We start from the raw sequence: 18,816 nt of genomic DNA, 5'->3' as shown, positions 1-18,816 counted from the left end.
TGTCTTTACTGTTCTCCTTCAGGGTAAAAAAATGTTAAAAAAAACCTGACCCCATTTGGTTGATAATGGTTATTAGAGGACTTCTATTCACATTATTCTTAAATTCCAAAAAAAGGAGCCCGGATCCTGTAACTATTTTATATTAAAAGCTCTTTTTAAGTTTAAGTAATCTCTGACACAGAGCAATTTGCTTTAAATAAACTCTAGTTGTTAATAATGACTACTAGGCTACAAGTTTGGTGAGTTAACAATGAAAATACCTGGGTCACAATTGCCATGGAAGGATGTAAGAGAAATTGCTGTTTGGAATCATTGTTTTCCTTTCCAATGCAAAGAGCATGGTAAATTATTTGAGATGTTATTTTTGCAGATTCAAAGCTGTGCTTTCATTGGCAGATGATTTTTTTTGTTGATACAGGGGATGAATTTGACTCTTACTACTCTTAATTGGACTTTTGGTGGGTTATTTACTAAACTCTGAATGCAATAATCATGAAATATTCGTGATATTTTTTTTATAAAACCAGACTTTTAAAAAATCACGAATTTCTTTGGAATTTATTAAACCCAGAGGATGGAAAAGTCAGAATCAGAAAATCCGGCATCTCAGACCTGTAGAGGTTGCATATAAGTCAATGGGAGAAGTCACAATTATTTTTTAAGGTGCGCTTGGTTTCGTGCAATACCCCAAAGTTTTCGGGCAAAAATCCCAAAAAAAATCGGATGAAAAATATGAAAAAATCGTGAAAATCAGATTTTTCCTGCAAAGCAAATTTTCAAGGAAAATGTAATAATAAATAAGCATAAAAAAAAACCCCGAGCGGATTTGATCGGAGTTTGTAGCAGAAAATATTGAGATAAAAGTAAATGATAACAAATAAGTGAATACAGAATTTGACCGCAGGTGTAATGGTCTTGAAGCAATTTGCAGGATCTCTGGGAATGCCTTTGTCTAGATAAGAGCTTGAGGAGAATTGAACTTTACTATGGAGTTGTTGCACACACCAGGGCTCCTTTACTAACACCTCAGTGCAATTAATCAGAGGCTGAGCTCCTTGTAGCCCATTGTAAATCCAATTGTAAATCCAATAGTCTTGCTGCAAATCACACATGAATGACAAATGAGTTTAATATTTATATAATTTATGGTAACTGTTCTCCAATCAGCCACGGTCATTTATTGTATACCGTCAAACATTATTTTTCGTTAAACAATTGCAACTAGTCAATTGTATCTGTATACGTTCAAGTGATAATGATAATCAGATACTGCTCAGAGTCCTGCCCAGTAATTGAAGAGAGGAAGCTTATTCATAGTTCCAGTGGTCATAATAACAAAGGCTAATGACAAAATAGTGACACAGTGAAGTCTGACAGAGCCCTTATTGCTGTGTCTACGTATTGTTGTCATCATGTTAGTCAACATCGCCCAGAGGAACCTATTTGTCTTGTGGCGTATAACCGTAATTTACTCCCGCTTACTGTTTTGCAGACTGCCGGCCCGTTGACCTTCTCATTACAAGACAGGACAGAGCGCTGTGACTCGGACTATAAAGGTGAAAATTTGTTAAGGGCAACGTAGTTATCACTAGAGAAGCATCAGAAGCCATGGCTGCATTTAAGAATTTGTTGTTCATGTTATATAAATCAAAAATAAATAGCAATATGTAACTCAAAAAAAAATATCAGTAACTCACCAAAGTAAAATGTGATCCAGGTGCACCAACCCCAAACCCTCATCAAAGAGAGGAAAACATTGTACACACCAAAAAAGGGGGTACGTATGTAGGATAACAAAAAAAAATTGTTAAAAACAAAAAGCCTTATTGACACAACATCGCAAATCACTTTACGCAATTAGCTTAGAAAAATCACTGGTCGTTTAATACAAAAATGAATTTTAGTACCAACTTTATAACTTAGCAGAGATCTCTTGGCATTGAGTCCTTCTTGTATACAATAAAAAATTACCAACCAATTACCATAATGAAAAGTAATTCTGGAAAATAAATTACTGGTCTATTAACTGATTTAGAGGTTGATCAATAACTGTGACTTCGTTTGTTGGTAATTCTGCCATTCACTGTTTAACACACGACGACTCCATGGTGCTTGTATATGACATTTTTATCTAAGGTCATAACTGTGGCTTATGAATTTCTCAACTTGAATTAAACATGTCCATTTACATTAATTCAATAATGAATGCAATGGTAATGAAATACCTCTAGGAAAGCAGATCTAGTCTGCTTATTTAAACATTAAAGTAAAAGCATAAAGCCGCTTCAAAAAAAGCTGCTATAATATGAATATATTTATATATATGTATTTACTCCATTCTCTTTGGTATTTATTCTTATGTGATTGCTGTACTTGGGTATGGAGATACGTAGGGGGTTATTTACTATACTCCGAATACAAAAATCACAAATTTTTTTTGATTTATTTATATAAAATCAGACTTTTAAAAAAACTTTTTCCAGAATTTATAAAACCCCAAGGATGGAAAAGTCTTTATCTGAAAATCCGGCACCTATCGAGGTTGCATTTAAGTCAATGGGGCAAATTTAAGGGCGAAGTGGCTAACGCTAGCGAAAATTCGCCAGCATGACGTCATTTCGTTACTTCGCCGATTTACTAACGGGTGCTGGCGTAAATTCGCTAGCGAAGTGGACCTACTCTAACGCTACTTTGCACCCTTACTCCAGGCGACGTTGCGCTATGGCGAAGGGACGTAACTAGGCTAATTCACTAACTTGCAGGTTTTACTGAACGTTACCTCTTGTGTCAGACTTGCCTTCGCCACCTCAGACCAGGCGAAGTGCCCCCCTAGAGCTTGCTTCAGTCCGAAAAAATGCTGGTGTCTTTTACTTTTTTAAGGGTGATAGGCTGAAAAAGATTGTTAATTTTTTTGGGGGTACCCTCCTTCCCCCCTACATTTCCTAACATATGGCACCTAAATTATACAGTGGGCACATGTATAGGGCAATATAACAACTCTCTTTATTTTATGAATCTTTCCCAGACTTGTGTAGTGTAATGTATTTGCTGCTACATATACGTCCATTGTACTTTAACATGGCACCGTATGCAAATTAGGCATCGCTAGGGTAACTTCGATTTGCTTGACGAATTAACAGTAGCTCAACTTCCCTACCTTTTGCCTCCCTGAGTGCAACTTCGGATTTTAGTGAATTAGCGGCGCCCTGACGAAACTTTGCCTGGCGAAGTGTGGCGAAGCCAACGCTGGCGCAACTTCGAAGGTATGTAAATTGATGATTTTTTGGTGTGCGCTGGGTTTCGGGCAATACCCCAAAGTTTTCGGAGTTTTCGTGAATCAGATGAAAAAGTCTGGAAAATTTGTGAAATTTTTTCCTGCAAAGAAAATTTTGGGGAAAATGTAATAATAAATAAGCCTAAAAAACCTGAGCGGATTTGATCAGAATTTGTAGCAGAAAATAGATAAATTTGAACCTCCTTAATATACTCATATAAATAGGTGCTAAAAAGATGGGCTCACCCATGATTAGGCAGTTGGATACCTATGTTCCTCCATGAGGGCAGAGGATGCTGATTTACAGAAAATGCAGAGAACATGGAGATGTCATGTCAAAGGGGGGCGAGTGGGGGTGAATGAGCAGAGCAACTTATGTGCCCCTCTCAAACCACAAACTTAATGAAGGCGTAATGCAATTTGATTTTTAGTTAAAAGACAACAATCAATAATCATTAAATGCATTATAAAACAACTTTAGGAAGCAAATATATATAGTAGAGCCTTTCCAATCAAATAAAAACAGGGAATCTGACATTTCTAAGAGATGCTTTATTTAAAAGTCATTCCATTTGAAAGAACAACTAATCCATTTTGAGAAAAACATGCTCTCTTTGTAAGAGGGAATACAAAGCTTTAAATGAGAACTAAAGCCTAACTAAAGAAGTAGCTAGAAATGTTGTACATTATGTTTTGGGCTTCTGTACCAGCCCAAGGCAACCACAGCCCTTTAGCAGTAAAGATCTGTGTCTCCAAAGATGCCCCAGTAGCTCCCCATCTTCTTTTCTGCTGATTCATTGCACATGCTCTGTGCTGCTGTCACAATATGTATTTTTTAGTCATATTCATTTTTAGGGTTTAATTCTCCTTTAATGTAATACAGAACAGAGGTAAAATACTGCTGCCCTAGGCCTGGGTCTTGGTGGCCTTTCCACAAATCCGGGCCTGGTTGCATACAGAGCAGACCCAGGTGGGGTACACCTTAAATTAGAACCACAGCTATAGTGACAACAATCCATACATATAGAGACAACACTGCATACATATACACAATTGCAGTACAAATACATTCTCGCAGAGTGAAAGTTTGAAACTCCAAAGTTTGATTATAAAATAATGTTATTTTCTCTCTCGGCTCTATCAGCTCCTCTACCGGGTAGAGGTCACGGCCCTTTTCCAAATCAGGAGATCATTAGCTGGATCTCTGACAAGTGGTAAGCACAGGGGAAAACCATGCTCATAGAGTTTGTATTGAAAATAAAATGAATTGTAATATTACAGACTTTACATAGCTGAGGGCATTTGCAAGTGTATAAATCTATGTAAGTTGACACTGTTCTATTTTCACACAAAAAATGGAGGCATATAAATTAAAATAACATTGCATTTAGCCTCGGATAATGGATATCAATACAGCTGTGGCAACACCTTTGGTTTTGGGTAATCTCTACCACAGAGCTTAGGGGTCAAAACATGCTTCAGTGTGTATTTATTTTAAAAAAAATGTAATTCCCACCTACGTACAAATAAATATGGTTAGGGTAAAACATAACATACCAGGGGGTGTTAATGATGTCAGACAAGCCCTGGCTAAGTGTTAAGGCTATATATACATTGTACAACTTGGTCTCATGCAATGTTCTGTGATCCTAAACAATACAAAGTAACTGCATAAAGACATGAATCATAGTCAAGATTTTACAGGGTCTGGGAAATCTAAGAGAGCAGGTCCAAACCTGATCTAATATATTAACTTCAGAAGTAAACTATGCAGAATTAAATAATGCCACTTGTACTCTTAATATTTGTGTTATTGTTTTCATGGTGGACAATGGATGGGGGTACTCAATGGCAAATTAGCATATACTGGCACCATATGGATAAATCGAAGCGCAAAGAGATGTTGTTCCTATTTACTGCTAATGTAAGTTTGTAGCAGTGCCACTGAACATGTCCCCAATGCCACTGACACTAACAATCATTTTCATTTTGCCGTGTGTTACGGGTACTTGACGACTAGAGGACACCAGGTAATCTGTCATAGTTGTGTCTGGGAGAACTGCAAGAGTCAAAAGACCTAACCTACTCGTCAGCTCAGTTCTAGTGTTAGCAGGCAGGGATCGCTGGAAAATGCTTCATTTGGGATTTCGTGCCTGTACAAAGAGATACCATAACATCATACCGACACAGGGAGCATGATTCCTTTAGCTTATAGTGCTGTGTCCTGTCCTGTGCCAAAACCACAGCCATACCAAATAATACCTAGTTAAAGGGAACCTGTCATCGGAAAACATGTTTTTTTCAAAACGCATCAGTTAATAGTGCTACTCCAGCAGAATTCTGCACTGAAATCCAGAAAACAGATTTTTTTATATTCAATTTTGAAATCTGACATGGGGCTAGACATTTTGTCAATTTCCCAGCTGCCCCTGGACATGTGACTTGTGCCTGCACTTTAGGAGAGAAATGCTTTCTGGCATGCTGCTGTTTTTCCTTCTCAATGTAATTGAAGGAGTCTCAGTGGGACATGGGTTTTTACTATTGAGTGTTGTTCTTAGATCTACCAGGCAGCTGTTATCTTGTGCTATCTGGTTACCTTCCCATTGTTCTTTTGCTTGGCTGCTGGGGGGGGGGCGAAAGGGAGGGGGTGATATCACTCCAACTTGCAGTACAGCAGTAAAGAGTGATTGAAGTTTATCAGAGCACAAGTCACATGACTTTGGGCAGCCCCCATGACTCTAGCCCCATGTCAGATTTCAAAATTGAATATAAAAAAATCTGTTTGCTCTTTTGAGAAATGGATTTCAGTGCAGAATTCAGCTGGAGCAGCACTATTAACATTAAAAAATTTTCCCATGACAGTATCCCTTTAAGGATTGGCCAGATATTTATATTGCTAGTTTAAATCTTGTCTGGTGAGGACTTGATTAGACCATTGAGCAGCCTCTTCTGATGGGTCTGTGTAAGCACTCAGGTGTAATATGATTATTGGGTGGCTCGACTGAACTCCTTGTGTGGTGACCTGCATGGCCTGCTTTACTTTGCCATTGACAGTGCTGGTAAACTTTTTTAGACAGTGACAATCAGGGGGAAAGTCTATGGAAATAAAAACATCATACATTATAGTGACATCTTATCCAGGTTTATGGTTATAGCTCTGTCCTGGGATCATTACTATTCTCCCTCTATACTTCCTCCCTTGGCAAATTAATAAATTCGTATGGTTTCCACTACCACCTCTATGCTGACGATACTCAGATCTATCTCTCATCTCCTGATCTCAACCCAGAACTCCTAACTCGCGTCTCCTCCTGCCTGTCCGCTATCTCTACCTGGATGTCGCAACACTACCTTAAATTAAACCTCTCTAAAACTGAAATGGTTCTCTTTCCTCCAACTAACACCAGTAGCATCACCGAAGTATCCATCATAGTTAACAATTCCACTATCACCCCCTCTCCCCAGGCCCGGTGCCTTGGGGTTATCCTAGATTCTGCCCTGTCATTCACTCCTCATATCCAGTCACTTATTAAATCATGTCACTTCCACCTAAGGAACATATCCAAAATACGATCATTTATCACCCAAGACGCTGCCAAAATTCCTATTCACTCTCTCATCATATCGCGTCTAGACTACTGTAACTCTCTTTTAATTGGCCTCCCCCTCCAGAGACTGTCACCTCTCCAGTCCATAATGAACACTGCTGCGAGGCTCATACACCTCAGCAACCGCTCCTCCTCTGCCTCGCCATTCTGTCAATCCCTGCACTGACTTCCGTTACCTTTCAGAATCAAATTCAAATTAATGACACTGACTTTCAAAGCACTTCACAACTCTGCTCCACCCTACATCTCTGAACTCATCTCTATATACTCACCCACTCGCTTACTACGCTTCTCTACTGACCTGCTACTCAACTCTTCTCTCATTACCTCCTCACATGCTCGCATTCAAGACTTTGCAAGGGCTGCACCCCTCCTCTGGAACACTCTCCCACGGTCTGTCCGACTTTCTCCCAACCTTTCTGCTTTCAAAAAATCTATGAAAACGCACTTCTTTCGAGAAGCCTACCCTCACTCTGCTTAACTACCAAACGCAACACCACATTTCTCACCCACTTACTTCGATCTTGCCCACTCCCACACCTTGTGTATTACTCCCTTCCCTTTAGACTGTATGCCTATGCATAGGGCCTTCCTCACCTCTTTGTACCTTTATTGATTGTGATGTTTGTTACTCCATATATTCTATATATGTAATTCATGTGATGTAGTTGTATAATCACATTTACTTTACAGTGCTACGCAATATGTTGGCGCTATATAAATACATGTTAATAATAATAATAATAATAGTCTCCACCCAGTATTATGGTACTACCAATCTCTGTTGATGTCTTGGTCTGGCTTGTCTCAAGTGCTAACTAATGGTTAGTTATAGAGACTGGAAGATTGTTGTAGATAAAATATGTAGAATGCAGCTTTTACTAGTAATTATCTCTGTTGTCTCCTGTTCATATGACTCAAGGCTGGTGGTGGTTGAATGCTGGAAGTTGTTGTTTAACATTGGCTGGAAGCTAAGATCCTTGATGTAAATACAAACATAATATTTAACAATGATTAATCTTTGTAAAATTCCAGTAATCATATTTATGAAGGATATTTAATGGTCAAGGTGCCCCTCAAAGACTGGGAATTACGCTCACTCTAACTGTCCCCGATGGGGACGGGATTCCACAATAATGAAACATCCTTCAGAAAACCTATTGAAACAAGTGTTGGAATGTGTGTCCTATTCAGTTTATTTGAATGCTTTGTTTTTGAACCAGCATCACGATTTGTTTGGAAACTAATTAAGTTAGTTCTAAAGAAGCTTTGCCTTGTACGGCTGATTTAATGCCAAGCTAATACTGCAACAAAAACACAATTTCTCAACAGAGACAATTGAAACCAAATGTCACTGTGTGAGTTGCACCGTTAAAATATGAAAAATGTTTTGGTGCTTAAGCCTTTGCTATACCATATGTTACAGTAGCATTTCAAAGAGATTACTCATCTATTGTTCTAGATGAAGAGAATTAGGGGCGTTATTAATTGTAAATATATATATATATATATATATATATATATATATATATATATATATAGATGTGATATACATCATTATATTATCAATAATTATTGATTAGAAGCTGAAACAATGGCAATTAGGCAGATATAAAAAAAAAGGTTGAATTTGATGGACGTTAGGGATGTAGCGAACTGCCGATTTGGTGTTCGCGAACGCCGTTCGCGAACACCGGCAAAAAATGCGAACGTTCGCGAACAGTTCGCGAACTTCGAACACCCGCTAAAATCGTTCGATTCGAACGTTCGAAGGATTTTAATCGTTCGATCGAAGGATTTTCATTCGAATCGAACGTTCGAAGGATTTTAATCGTTCGAACGAATGGAAATCGTTCGAACGAATGGAAATCGTTCGAACGAATGGAAATCGTTCGAACGAATGGAAATCGTTCGAACGAATGGAAATCGTTCGAACGAATGGAAATCGTTCGAACGAATGGAAATCGTTCGAACGAATGGAAATCGTTCGATTTTAGTGGTCGAATGGTCGAATGGTCGAACGATTTGTATTCGAATCGAACGCGAACTCAAACTGCGAACGTTCCCAAACGTTCGCGAACAATCGGCGGACGCGAACGGTCGAAGTTCGCGCGAACAAGTTCGCCGGCGAACAGTTCGCTACATCCCTAATGGACGTGTGTCTTTTTTCAATCTTACTTACTAAGGTAAGTAAATTTAAGGTAAATTGTTGATTAACAAATGTTACAGACCAAAATCACTGCAACCCTATGACTATGAAAATAATAGCTCCATATTTTTCTGACCTTGTTCAGCCTTCTGGTGTCACTGGCACTGCACATGCTCAGTGCTACTCCAGGTGCTTATAAGCATGCACTAGGTTTATCTTTCTGCTGCAGTTTGGTGGATCAGAAGCCTTCAAAGATATGAAAATTTAGAGGCTAGTACTGAAATCTGGGATATTTATGAGGTTTCCAATATCACCAACCTGGCACAGCAGCCCTTTTCATTAAGTACATGAGTCCCTGACTTAATGCTTGGGGTTATTTAAGAAATTAGACTATTACACTAATTATTCTGATGTTTCTTTGCAGATAAAAAGCCAACTGAGGAAGTGCAATGCATTTTACAACAAGTAAGATTTTTATACGTGTCCTCTGTCTGACCAATACTGGTACAGTTCTTACATTATAATATAAGTAGCTTGGTCTTGGGATGGATAGATAGATGATAGATATAGATGATACCTAGATAGATAGATATCTAGATTGTGGGTCTCTAGTATCCACTGAATATACTATACAAAAAATTAAAAAATAAAAATAAATATATATACGTATATATATATATATATATATATATATATATATATATATATATATATATATATATATATAATTAGTGTTGAAACAATTTCACAAAGGTGCACAAATTCCTCATCAATTTGTGAACCTTAAAGGGGTTGTTCGCCTTTAAATTAACTTTTAGGGGGTTATTAAACAAACTACGAATACGAAAAATTCAGATTTTTCTGACCGAAAAAAAAAATCTGATTTTATATTTTGGAATTTATTATACCCTGTGGCTGAAAAAGTCAGAATCTGAAAATCCGCCATTTCTCCAAGCTTTCGGGGTCCTGTAGAAGTCAATGGCATAGGTCTCATTTTCAATATCATGGCCTGCGCTGAGTTTCATGATTATGGTGGGAAAATCCGATTTTTTTCAAACCGATTTTAGCGAGCTTTTTCTATGATAAATAAGGTCCAATTCGGAGTTCGCTGGACTTTTTTAATAGAAATAATTAGATAAATTCGGACTTTGATAAATAACCCCCAAAGTATGATGTAATGAGTGATATTCCGAGACAATTTGCAATTGGTTTTAAGTTTTTGTTATCTGTGATTTTGAAGTTATTTAGCTTTTTCTTCAGCAGCTCTCCAGTTTGCAATTTAGCAATCTGGTAATTTAAGGTCATAAATTACCCTAACAACCATGAACCGTTTGGAATAAGAGACTGGAATATGAATAGGAAAGGCCTGAATAGAAAGATAAGTAATAAAAAGCAGCAATAATAATGAATTTGTAGCCTTATATAGCATTTGTTTTTAGTGACCCCCATTTGAAAGCTGGAAAGAGTCAGAGGAAAAAGGCAAATAATAAAAAAAAAAACTATAAAAAATGAAGACATATTGAAAACTAGCCATTCTACAACATACTAAAAGTTAACTTGATGGTGAACCACCCCTTTAAGAAAAAAGTTAAACATTTAACATTGTGTTAAATATAAAAGTAGATGATAGGCATCTATATGATAAAGATACTCTGTTACCCAAAAACAGAGCTTCCACAGCTTTTAGATATATATATATATATATATATATATATATATATATATATATATATATATATATATATATATCTGTGTGTGTGATAAGCATAGATAAAGCTAAACTAGATTTTATCCTGAATATGGAACCTGCAGCAGTCAATCCATCCCACGTGCTTTCCTTTTGTTCTAGCATTAAACAGCCGTAGACAAAATTTCTACATCTCCTTTTCTCACTGAATTAGTTGGGGATAAGTGTGAGTCCCTGGATTGAATTCCGACTCATCTCTAGTGCACAGGTGTCTGTTTACCATAGCCTCTTTTACACAAATATTTATGAGACTATCATTTGCATTGGTGTGTCTGTCATCTTTTGATTTAGTGCATCTAGGAAGATTCCATTGGGGATACCCATCACCGTGCCTGGTCGGAGCAAGCTAGTGACTGATTATTACTTTCTCTGGCTATTTGGAATACATTTGTTTCAGATTCAAATATTACATTTGCTGTATTTACTTGGAGAAAGGAAGTCAGGCTGTATGATCTGTCCTGCTCTCCAGGATAATACAATCATACTCAATTGGTCATTACCCATAGTTACACTGCAGGCGATTACACCTGACTTGAACCCCCAAGGACAGAAGCAATCCATAAGGGACAATTTGCATGTGAGGAATCATTCAAAATATAATGGAAAAATATGTTTTTAACGGTTTCCCTTCTAATGACCTGGATAGAAAGTGACAGCCAGCTGGTAACATAGAATCAACATGCCTAGGTAATACTCTAAGAAAAGCATTCTTTGCAATAAAAAAATATATATATATATATATATATATACATTACAAGAACAAATATGTGCCACACAGGTATAGGATTTATGGGATCTGGGTTTTTCTGGGTAATGGGTCTTTCAGTAATTTGGATGTCTATACCATATGAGGATCTATATACCAGCCTATCACTAAGTGCCCAGTTAAGCACAAAACTCGTTAGGCTATCTTCTTTTGTCCTGATAAATTGTTTTTAACCTTCCAATTATTTACACCACTGACTGAATGTTTTTGATGGTTCTCACATCTTCCACAGCTTTTAATCCTCTATGCCATATTTCTGCTAAAAATCTTTAGACATTAACTAAACCCAATAGGATTGTTATGCCCCCAATATGGATTCATATCATGTACGTACACGGTACTGTTTGCAGAGAAAAGAGAAGGCATTCTTAAGAATTATAATTATTTGCTTAAAATAGACTGATTCAGAACTTTCTGGATAACAGGTTTCTAGATAAGAAATCCCATACCTGTATCTAAATATACTCATTTGCTTATGGTTGTTCAGCTTTAGTGTTCTACTTAACGTGATGCTTTATAATGTGTTATAATGTGGAATGACAGCCATGATGTCTGACAAAACAATACCGTTTAGAGATTGTTTTCCTTATAAAACATCGTTAATAAGCTTTCCCATTATTGTTTATTATTTGTAGGCGACTGCATCCTCTGCAGGGCGTTTCATTACAGTCGGCACGCTCGAACACGGAGGGGTCTTTGTGAGTTTCATTAGTTCATTTTTTCATTGAGTTTGCCATCTTCCTAAATTATTCCCTTATTAACTACTATTACTGAGCCCATTTCATGCTTCTGTAACCAAGGTACTCTCTGATAGTCAGCTATAGTCGTAAATAAGAGTTTTTTTAAATATTAAACGATTATGATTTTACATCTCAATCCACTAGGGAGCCCCATTATGATATAAATGATTTCTGTAAGACTCATACAATTAAACATTGCTTTTTTAAGGGGTGGTATTGCACACATACCCCCACATGTAATACAATGCACTAAGTTTGCCCAGGAGCAGTAACCAGTAGCAACCAATAAGATGTTTGCTTTTAAACATGTGACCAGGAAATTCTACCTGCTGATTGGTTGCTATAGGTTACTGCCCCTGGGCAAACTTAGTGCCTTTAATTACATTATCCCAATATTGCCATACCCACTATCTGACAAACACTTGCACATACTGTACTATAAAATCATGCCAGTTGCCGGCACCTACTGCCATATTAAATAACATTCAGAGGCAGATTTATCAAAGGTCAGATAGGGCTTCCTGAAACTGGTAACATTTTTCTACTTTCCTAGCAGATCGTTATATTTTCTTATTTGTCAAAGGTCGCTCAGGTTCAGCCTACGTGCTAATTGGTTGTAGCAAGTAAAACTGTTCAACAGGATATACCTTTCATTTTATTTTATAGGCAAAAATCAGTTGATTTATTCAAACAGACATTATAATATGGTTGCTCGCTAACTAGACAATGCATGTTTTTTCGTGACGTTTTAGTGAATGAATTATCACGGGAATGAATGGAATGCAGCACTTTGCCCTAACTGCTCAATTGTTCTTGCCATTTTTAACAGAAATGTATGCTAAATCTGCCCCACGGTCTTTGGCTGGTTAAATATAATAGGCTGTAAATTGTTGAAGGACAAAAGAATTAAAAGTTTTTTGATCGTTTAATTATAATTATTTTATGACAACTTGTATCAGTGTGATTTGGGTTTGGAATAAATAGTTTATGCCAGACAACATGCACTGGTAATATATGTTCAGACTCATTTTCCTTTGCAAGGCAAAAAGGTTTCTCCCTCCTTGTACTGTACCTGCCTTAATAATGCCTCTAAATGAAAGCTATAGATACAGCGTCGGACTGGGACATCAAAGGTCCACCAGAGAGCTAATGCTCTGGGCTCCAGAAAGGCAAATAATATCAGGGCCCACCAGAAAAGGTTCCAGTACACCGGCAGGACAATCCAACACTGTTATTGTAAATTCCCCACGTCTTACCCAATTCAACAGTATGGTAACTATAAAAAAATGTATTCTTTCACTATCTCCCTTCCAAAAATGGTATGCACCAATGGGATCTATTTAAGCTAATACCCAGTAGGGCAAAAAAGACAGAATCATAAACATAATGAGGTGTGATGAGGCAGCATCAGGGAACACAAGTTATTGCAATATCATATGATGAACTGTGACTATTAGGGACACTGGAATAAGTTTTAGATGACAGCACCCACATTTTTTTTTTTTTGCACTGAATTTGAGTCATGTAGTTACTGTGGGCAGACTGACAATAGAGTGCTCTCATTAAATATTCTGTTTTCTTACAATTACAGGGTCTGGCAGAGACCATATTTATGTCTTCTGGTTTACGGTTTAGCCTGGTAAGTTTTTTGACCACTTTTGTTTTAATATAAAAAAAAATGAATTCCCACTGATATGTAAATCACTCTGTTATCCAATGAGATATACCGTGCTATTTGCATGGTGCTGCTCTTTAATGTGTATGTATAAAATCACTTTACAAATTATACCTGTGATATTTCTTCTGTATTTTCTTTCTATTCTGTAAATGTGTGTTTGTGTATTCTGTAGATGATATACTAAATATATGATACACCATTTTGGTATAAAACCTATTATAAATGATAAAATTGCTTAAATGGTAGGATTGCTTCCTATTGGGTTTGATCCGAACAGTTTGGCTTTTCTAAAAGCCTGTTCAGATCTCAACTGTCTGTGGCATCTAAGTGATGGAATAATCCTGGCATCATAACACCACCCAATATATTTGTGCTCACCCCTAATATGCCCACTCCCAGCATCACTGCCCCACCCCCGATGCCATCAGCCATGCCCCCCCTTTTGTTTGGGTTTAACCACCAGAAAAGTTGGGAACCCTATTAAATTGGTTAACAGTCTTTGAGGGTTAGTGGATGAAAAATGAATGAACATTGGGTACAGAAATCCAATATGGCAGATCATTTATAGCAGTAATAAACAAAGAAGTCAACATTGCATACAGTATAGCAGAGCATTCACAGCACACTATTTATTTCCTTGTTTTATTCACTCATCTACTTTGTTTTGCCATTGAAAACAAATACAGTCAAACCGATTACACAGTTCAGTACTTGCATCAACATGTGCTCCTTGCATGTCCATATAGTTGTGCTGTGTCTGTGCCTTACACTGGCCTTTTGTTCAGAATTTTGCACCGTTTTCCCTATTGACACAGGTGAACCCTGAAGCCACTGCTACTGCCTCCTCCAAAGTGGTTTGTATCAATCCCTGCAGTGCATTTGCACCAAAAGAATAGGGTGTGAACAATGGCACATATATTCTGGTACTGTGAAAAATTGAAATGCCTATGGGTTGGAGTATATCAATAAATACATACAATTTTACAGGTTAATATACCTAAATGTCCAGAGGGGGCCCTCTTAAACAAAACTATCATTTCTGGAGCAAAACGTACTTTAATCGCACATATTTATACTGCCACCAATTAAGTTATTGCAAAGGGTTTAGTGATGTGCAGACTGGCTCGATACCCACGGGTCGGGCGGGTTGGGGCCGAACTTACCCCCCCTTTACGGGTTGAGGGCTGGTGCAGGTTGAGCTCTTCTGACTGCTCTCCCCGCCCGCGACCTTACAAATGGCAGCTTTCGACTTCCGGGTTGATGTTTTATAGATGCGTGCCTACTCGCCCCGCCACTTTTGTGACATCATCGGTGGGGCTGGTAGGTGCGGGTCTATAAAAGGAATCCGGAAGTCGGGCATGGGCAGGCGTGGGTGGAGGGAGGGCGGGTAGCATGACCCGCACATCACTAAAATGCTTGGCTCAACTCATTCATCTTTCCATAGGGAAAGTAAAGTCTAAAATAGAATAATGCTAGAAATGCTGTATTTTGTATACTAAACATAAACGTATTTTGTATACTAAACATAAACATGAACTAAAAGCACCACAAGCCTAATCAAACAAATGATTTATGCTTTCAAAGTTGGCCACAGGGGGTCACCATCTTGTAATTTTGTTAAACATCTTTGCAAGAACAAGACTTCGCAGATGCTCAGTATGATGTGGGATGCTTAGGGATCATCATAAATGATCAAAACAGGGAAACAAACAAAGCTGATTGCATGGCTGGGAAGTAAGGCAGGGGCTCCCCCTGCTGTTCATAAGTATTATTGTTTCCCTGCAGAGCAGTTAGGGACTGTCTGACAATTCCTATCCACAGCAGTAAATGAAGGGAGAATTTCACTGCATACAGTCAGGTTTCTTATATAAATGGTGCACATTTTTTAATTAAAGTATATTGGAGATAGGTTTGTTTTTAATTAAAGAAAGTAAAAATGGGATTTTATTTTTTTGCCTTTACATGCCCTTAAAAGGAGAAGGCAAGTCCGTTTACACTTGGGGGTGCGAAAACAACACCGGCCTGGGTTATTCCAGGAAGAACCACAAAGCAATCGTCTTCCTGCTTTCTTTTCCCGGCTGCACATACGCAGTAAAGTGAAATGTTGAACTTTAACGAAAAAGCCAGCTATTTCATTTTACTCCGCATGGGTCTCCCCCTGGGAAATTTGAAGACACAAGAGGCCGGAATAGATGAACGCTCTGTGGTGCTCGCTAGAATAACCGACCGGGGTGTTAGGAAAGTAAATGCGATCACTTGGGGGTTTTTACACAACCCCCCCCCCCGTAAAAATGATTTCCCTTCTCCTTTAAGGCAAGAATAGATAAAGTCTCAATTAACGAAAAACTCACTGGTATTCCTCTTGATAAGCAAAAACAATTTATATATGTTTGGGATCCGTTGCTACTGTATCGCCACCGAGTGGCTTTGATCGTTCTACACTGACTTATTGAAAGATTTATAACTGTATTGTTCTTTCTTACTTTTATTATACAGTATATCATTATATATTCAGTGCAGCCTCTTTAATGGTTACTTTAACCTCTTCTTTTCCTTTCTGTTTCATGTTTCTTTTTTCCCCCTTTATATGTATTTTTTGTTCCAATAACCCCACTGAAATTTGAGAATGTACCAAACCATTGAAAAATGTGATGATGAATGTGTTGCATATGCGTATAAGATCTTTTCTTGATATCACTGTGAATTATATGTGCCTTTTATATGCTTGTATATGCTGTACAATAAACTGTATATTGTATATGCTTTACAATAAACATCATTGAAACGATCAATAAAAAGAATAGGGAACAGACATCTCCAAGAGAGACACCTTTGGATAGATGCGAAACTAATGCTGCAAATGCTGTTGCAGAGCAATATTCCCATAGACAGAAAATTGTTTCTTAAGCATTAAAATTATTTATTCAGCTGGAAATAGTATATTCAACTATGCACCCTCCAAAAATGTTTGCCTATATGTATGTGTAGAAATATATACTGCACATGCTCTGTGCTGCTGTTACTTACTGAGCATAGGGACCAACTCACAATATAAGTTGATTAGTAATTAATACAGATAATTACTACATGGCAGCCAGAGTCAGATTTCAGCAACGGGTGCCCCTAGCCCACACGGTCCTAGCGCGCCGCGCGCACCACTCTAGTGAAAGCTGGCGCACCTGAGCACTGGGGAGCTGTGTGTCCCCAGTGCTCCTCAGCAAGCGGCTGGGTGGCATGCCGCTCCTACCAACTTGCCACCCTAGACCGTGGCCTTTGTGGCATTGCCACAAATCCGGGGGTGATGGCAGCACAGAAACCAGTGCAATTAGTATCAAAATTTAATAATCAGCCCTGTAGCATCAGTTTATATTACAGGGCAACCTCATTTTCTGCTTGATAATTAGTGACGACCCCTAAGCTTAGCTTCTCAACAGCTGCTCAGAGCCCACTGAGCATGTGAGTGTCACAGACACTTTCCAAGATGGTGACCCCCCATGACAAGTTTGAAGTCCTGGATCATTGCTGCTATTGAGAAGCTGAAACTTTAGTTCATTATATAAAATATGGCATTTTTAGCCACATTCAGTTTAAGGCTGTTTCGATATACATTGTTCTATTACTGTATTTTATCTACGTTTCCTTTGATGACCTAGCATTTCACTTGATAATTCTGCCCATGTAGGGAAACAGCACAATGGGATTAATGTTCTTATTTTAATATTTTACTGATCACTGCCTTATGAAAGAATGTATAAATAGATGTATTATGCATAAATATAATTTTATAATTTTCCCCCTTCTTCATATTCTTTTCACTGCTATGTTCTCTAACAGATCAGTGAGGGAGCTGAATGCATTCTTATACCAACAAAACTGTTCCTTTTGGAAGCCCCTGCCAAGTCCATGCAGATCGCCCAAGAGCTGGTGAATACCTTCCCCACAGAGAGCACAATTAGGGAGAACTATGAGAGACATAAAATATGGACTGCCTACAAGGACAAAATTATTGGCCAACAACTGACAAGGGATCAGAAACCACTTTTCAGAAAATGAATAAACAGAGAATGAACAGACAGACAAGTAGAAGAGCTTCATTTGTACAAAGACTATGTTCTATTCATTTAATGGCAAGTTCATTTAAATGGCCTTCCAGAGGAAGATTATTGATACTTAGTGATGGGCAAATTTATTCACCAGGTGCGAAGTCGTGGTGAATTTTCGGGTTTTTCCGTCGGCGAATAAATCTGCAAAATTGCAACGAAAATTCGACGCCGTCAAAGATTTTTGACACCGGCGAAAATTCAAACAAAACGAAACGGGACAAATTTGCCAATCACTGCTGATAGTACTGGTATGGGACCTGTTATCCAGAATGCTCGGGACCTGGGGTCTCCCAGATAAAGGATTTTTCCATAATTTGGATCTCCATACCTTAAGTCTACTTTAAAAATCATATAAACATTAAATAAACCCAATAGGCTTGTTTTGCTTCCAATAAGGATTTATTATACCTTAGTTGGGATCAAGTATAAGCTACTGTTTTATTATTACAGAGAAAAAGGAAATCATTTTTAAAAATTCTAATTATTTGATCATAATGGGGTCTATGGGAGATGTCCTTCCTGTAATTCGGAACTTTCTGGATAAAAGGTTTCCAGAGAATAGATCCTTTATTTTTAACATGTTTCTGTTGCTCGTGTAAGGAAATACACTGTATGGCGTTACTACTGGGTATCTCCGTAGCAATTAACGACCTACTTATGTCAATAATGTTACTGCAATACAACAGGTTGCAGATTAATGGGCTAGAATGTGATGTGGATACACACACACACACACATATAGATATATATA

General features: G+C 37.9%; 1 protein-coding gene across 1 annotated transcript in view; it reads left to right on the top strand.

Moving 5' to 3' along the window:
* Nucleotides 1-18,316, top strand: part of LOC108698490 — a 62,078-nt gene extending 43,762 nt beyond the window's left edge. The window contains exons 13-17 of the mRNA XM_041588969.1: nucleotides 1,493-1,556; nucleotides 9,456-9,496; nucleotides 12,180-12,242; nucleotides 13,876-13,923; nucleotides 17,797-18,316. Coding sequence (XP_041444903.1) covers nucleotides 1,493-1,556; nucleotides 9,456-9,496; nucleotides 12,180-12,242; nucleotides 13,876-13,923; nucleotides 17,797-18,015 — 435 coding nt within the window. The 3' untranslated portion in view covers nucleotides 18,016-18,316. The remainder of the gene's footprint in view (nucleotides 1-1,492; nucleotides 1,557-9,455; nucleotides 9,497-12,179; nucleotides 12,243-13,875; nucleotides 13,924-17,796) is intronic.
* The last annotated feature ends 500 nt before the right edge of the window (nucleotides 18,317-18,816 follow it).

This window comes from Xenopus laevis, chromosome 1L (genome assembly GCF_017654675.1).
Source record: "Xenopus laevis strain J_2021 chromosome 1L, Xenopus_laevis_v10.1, whole genome shotgun sequence".
NCBI lineage: Eukaryota > Metazoa > Chordata > Amphibia > Anura > Pipidae > Xenopus > Xenopus laevis.
This window is presented reverse-complemented; position numbering and strand designations above follow the sequence as displayed.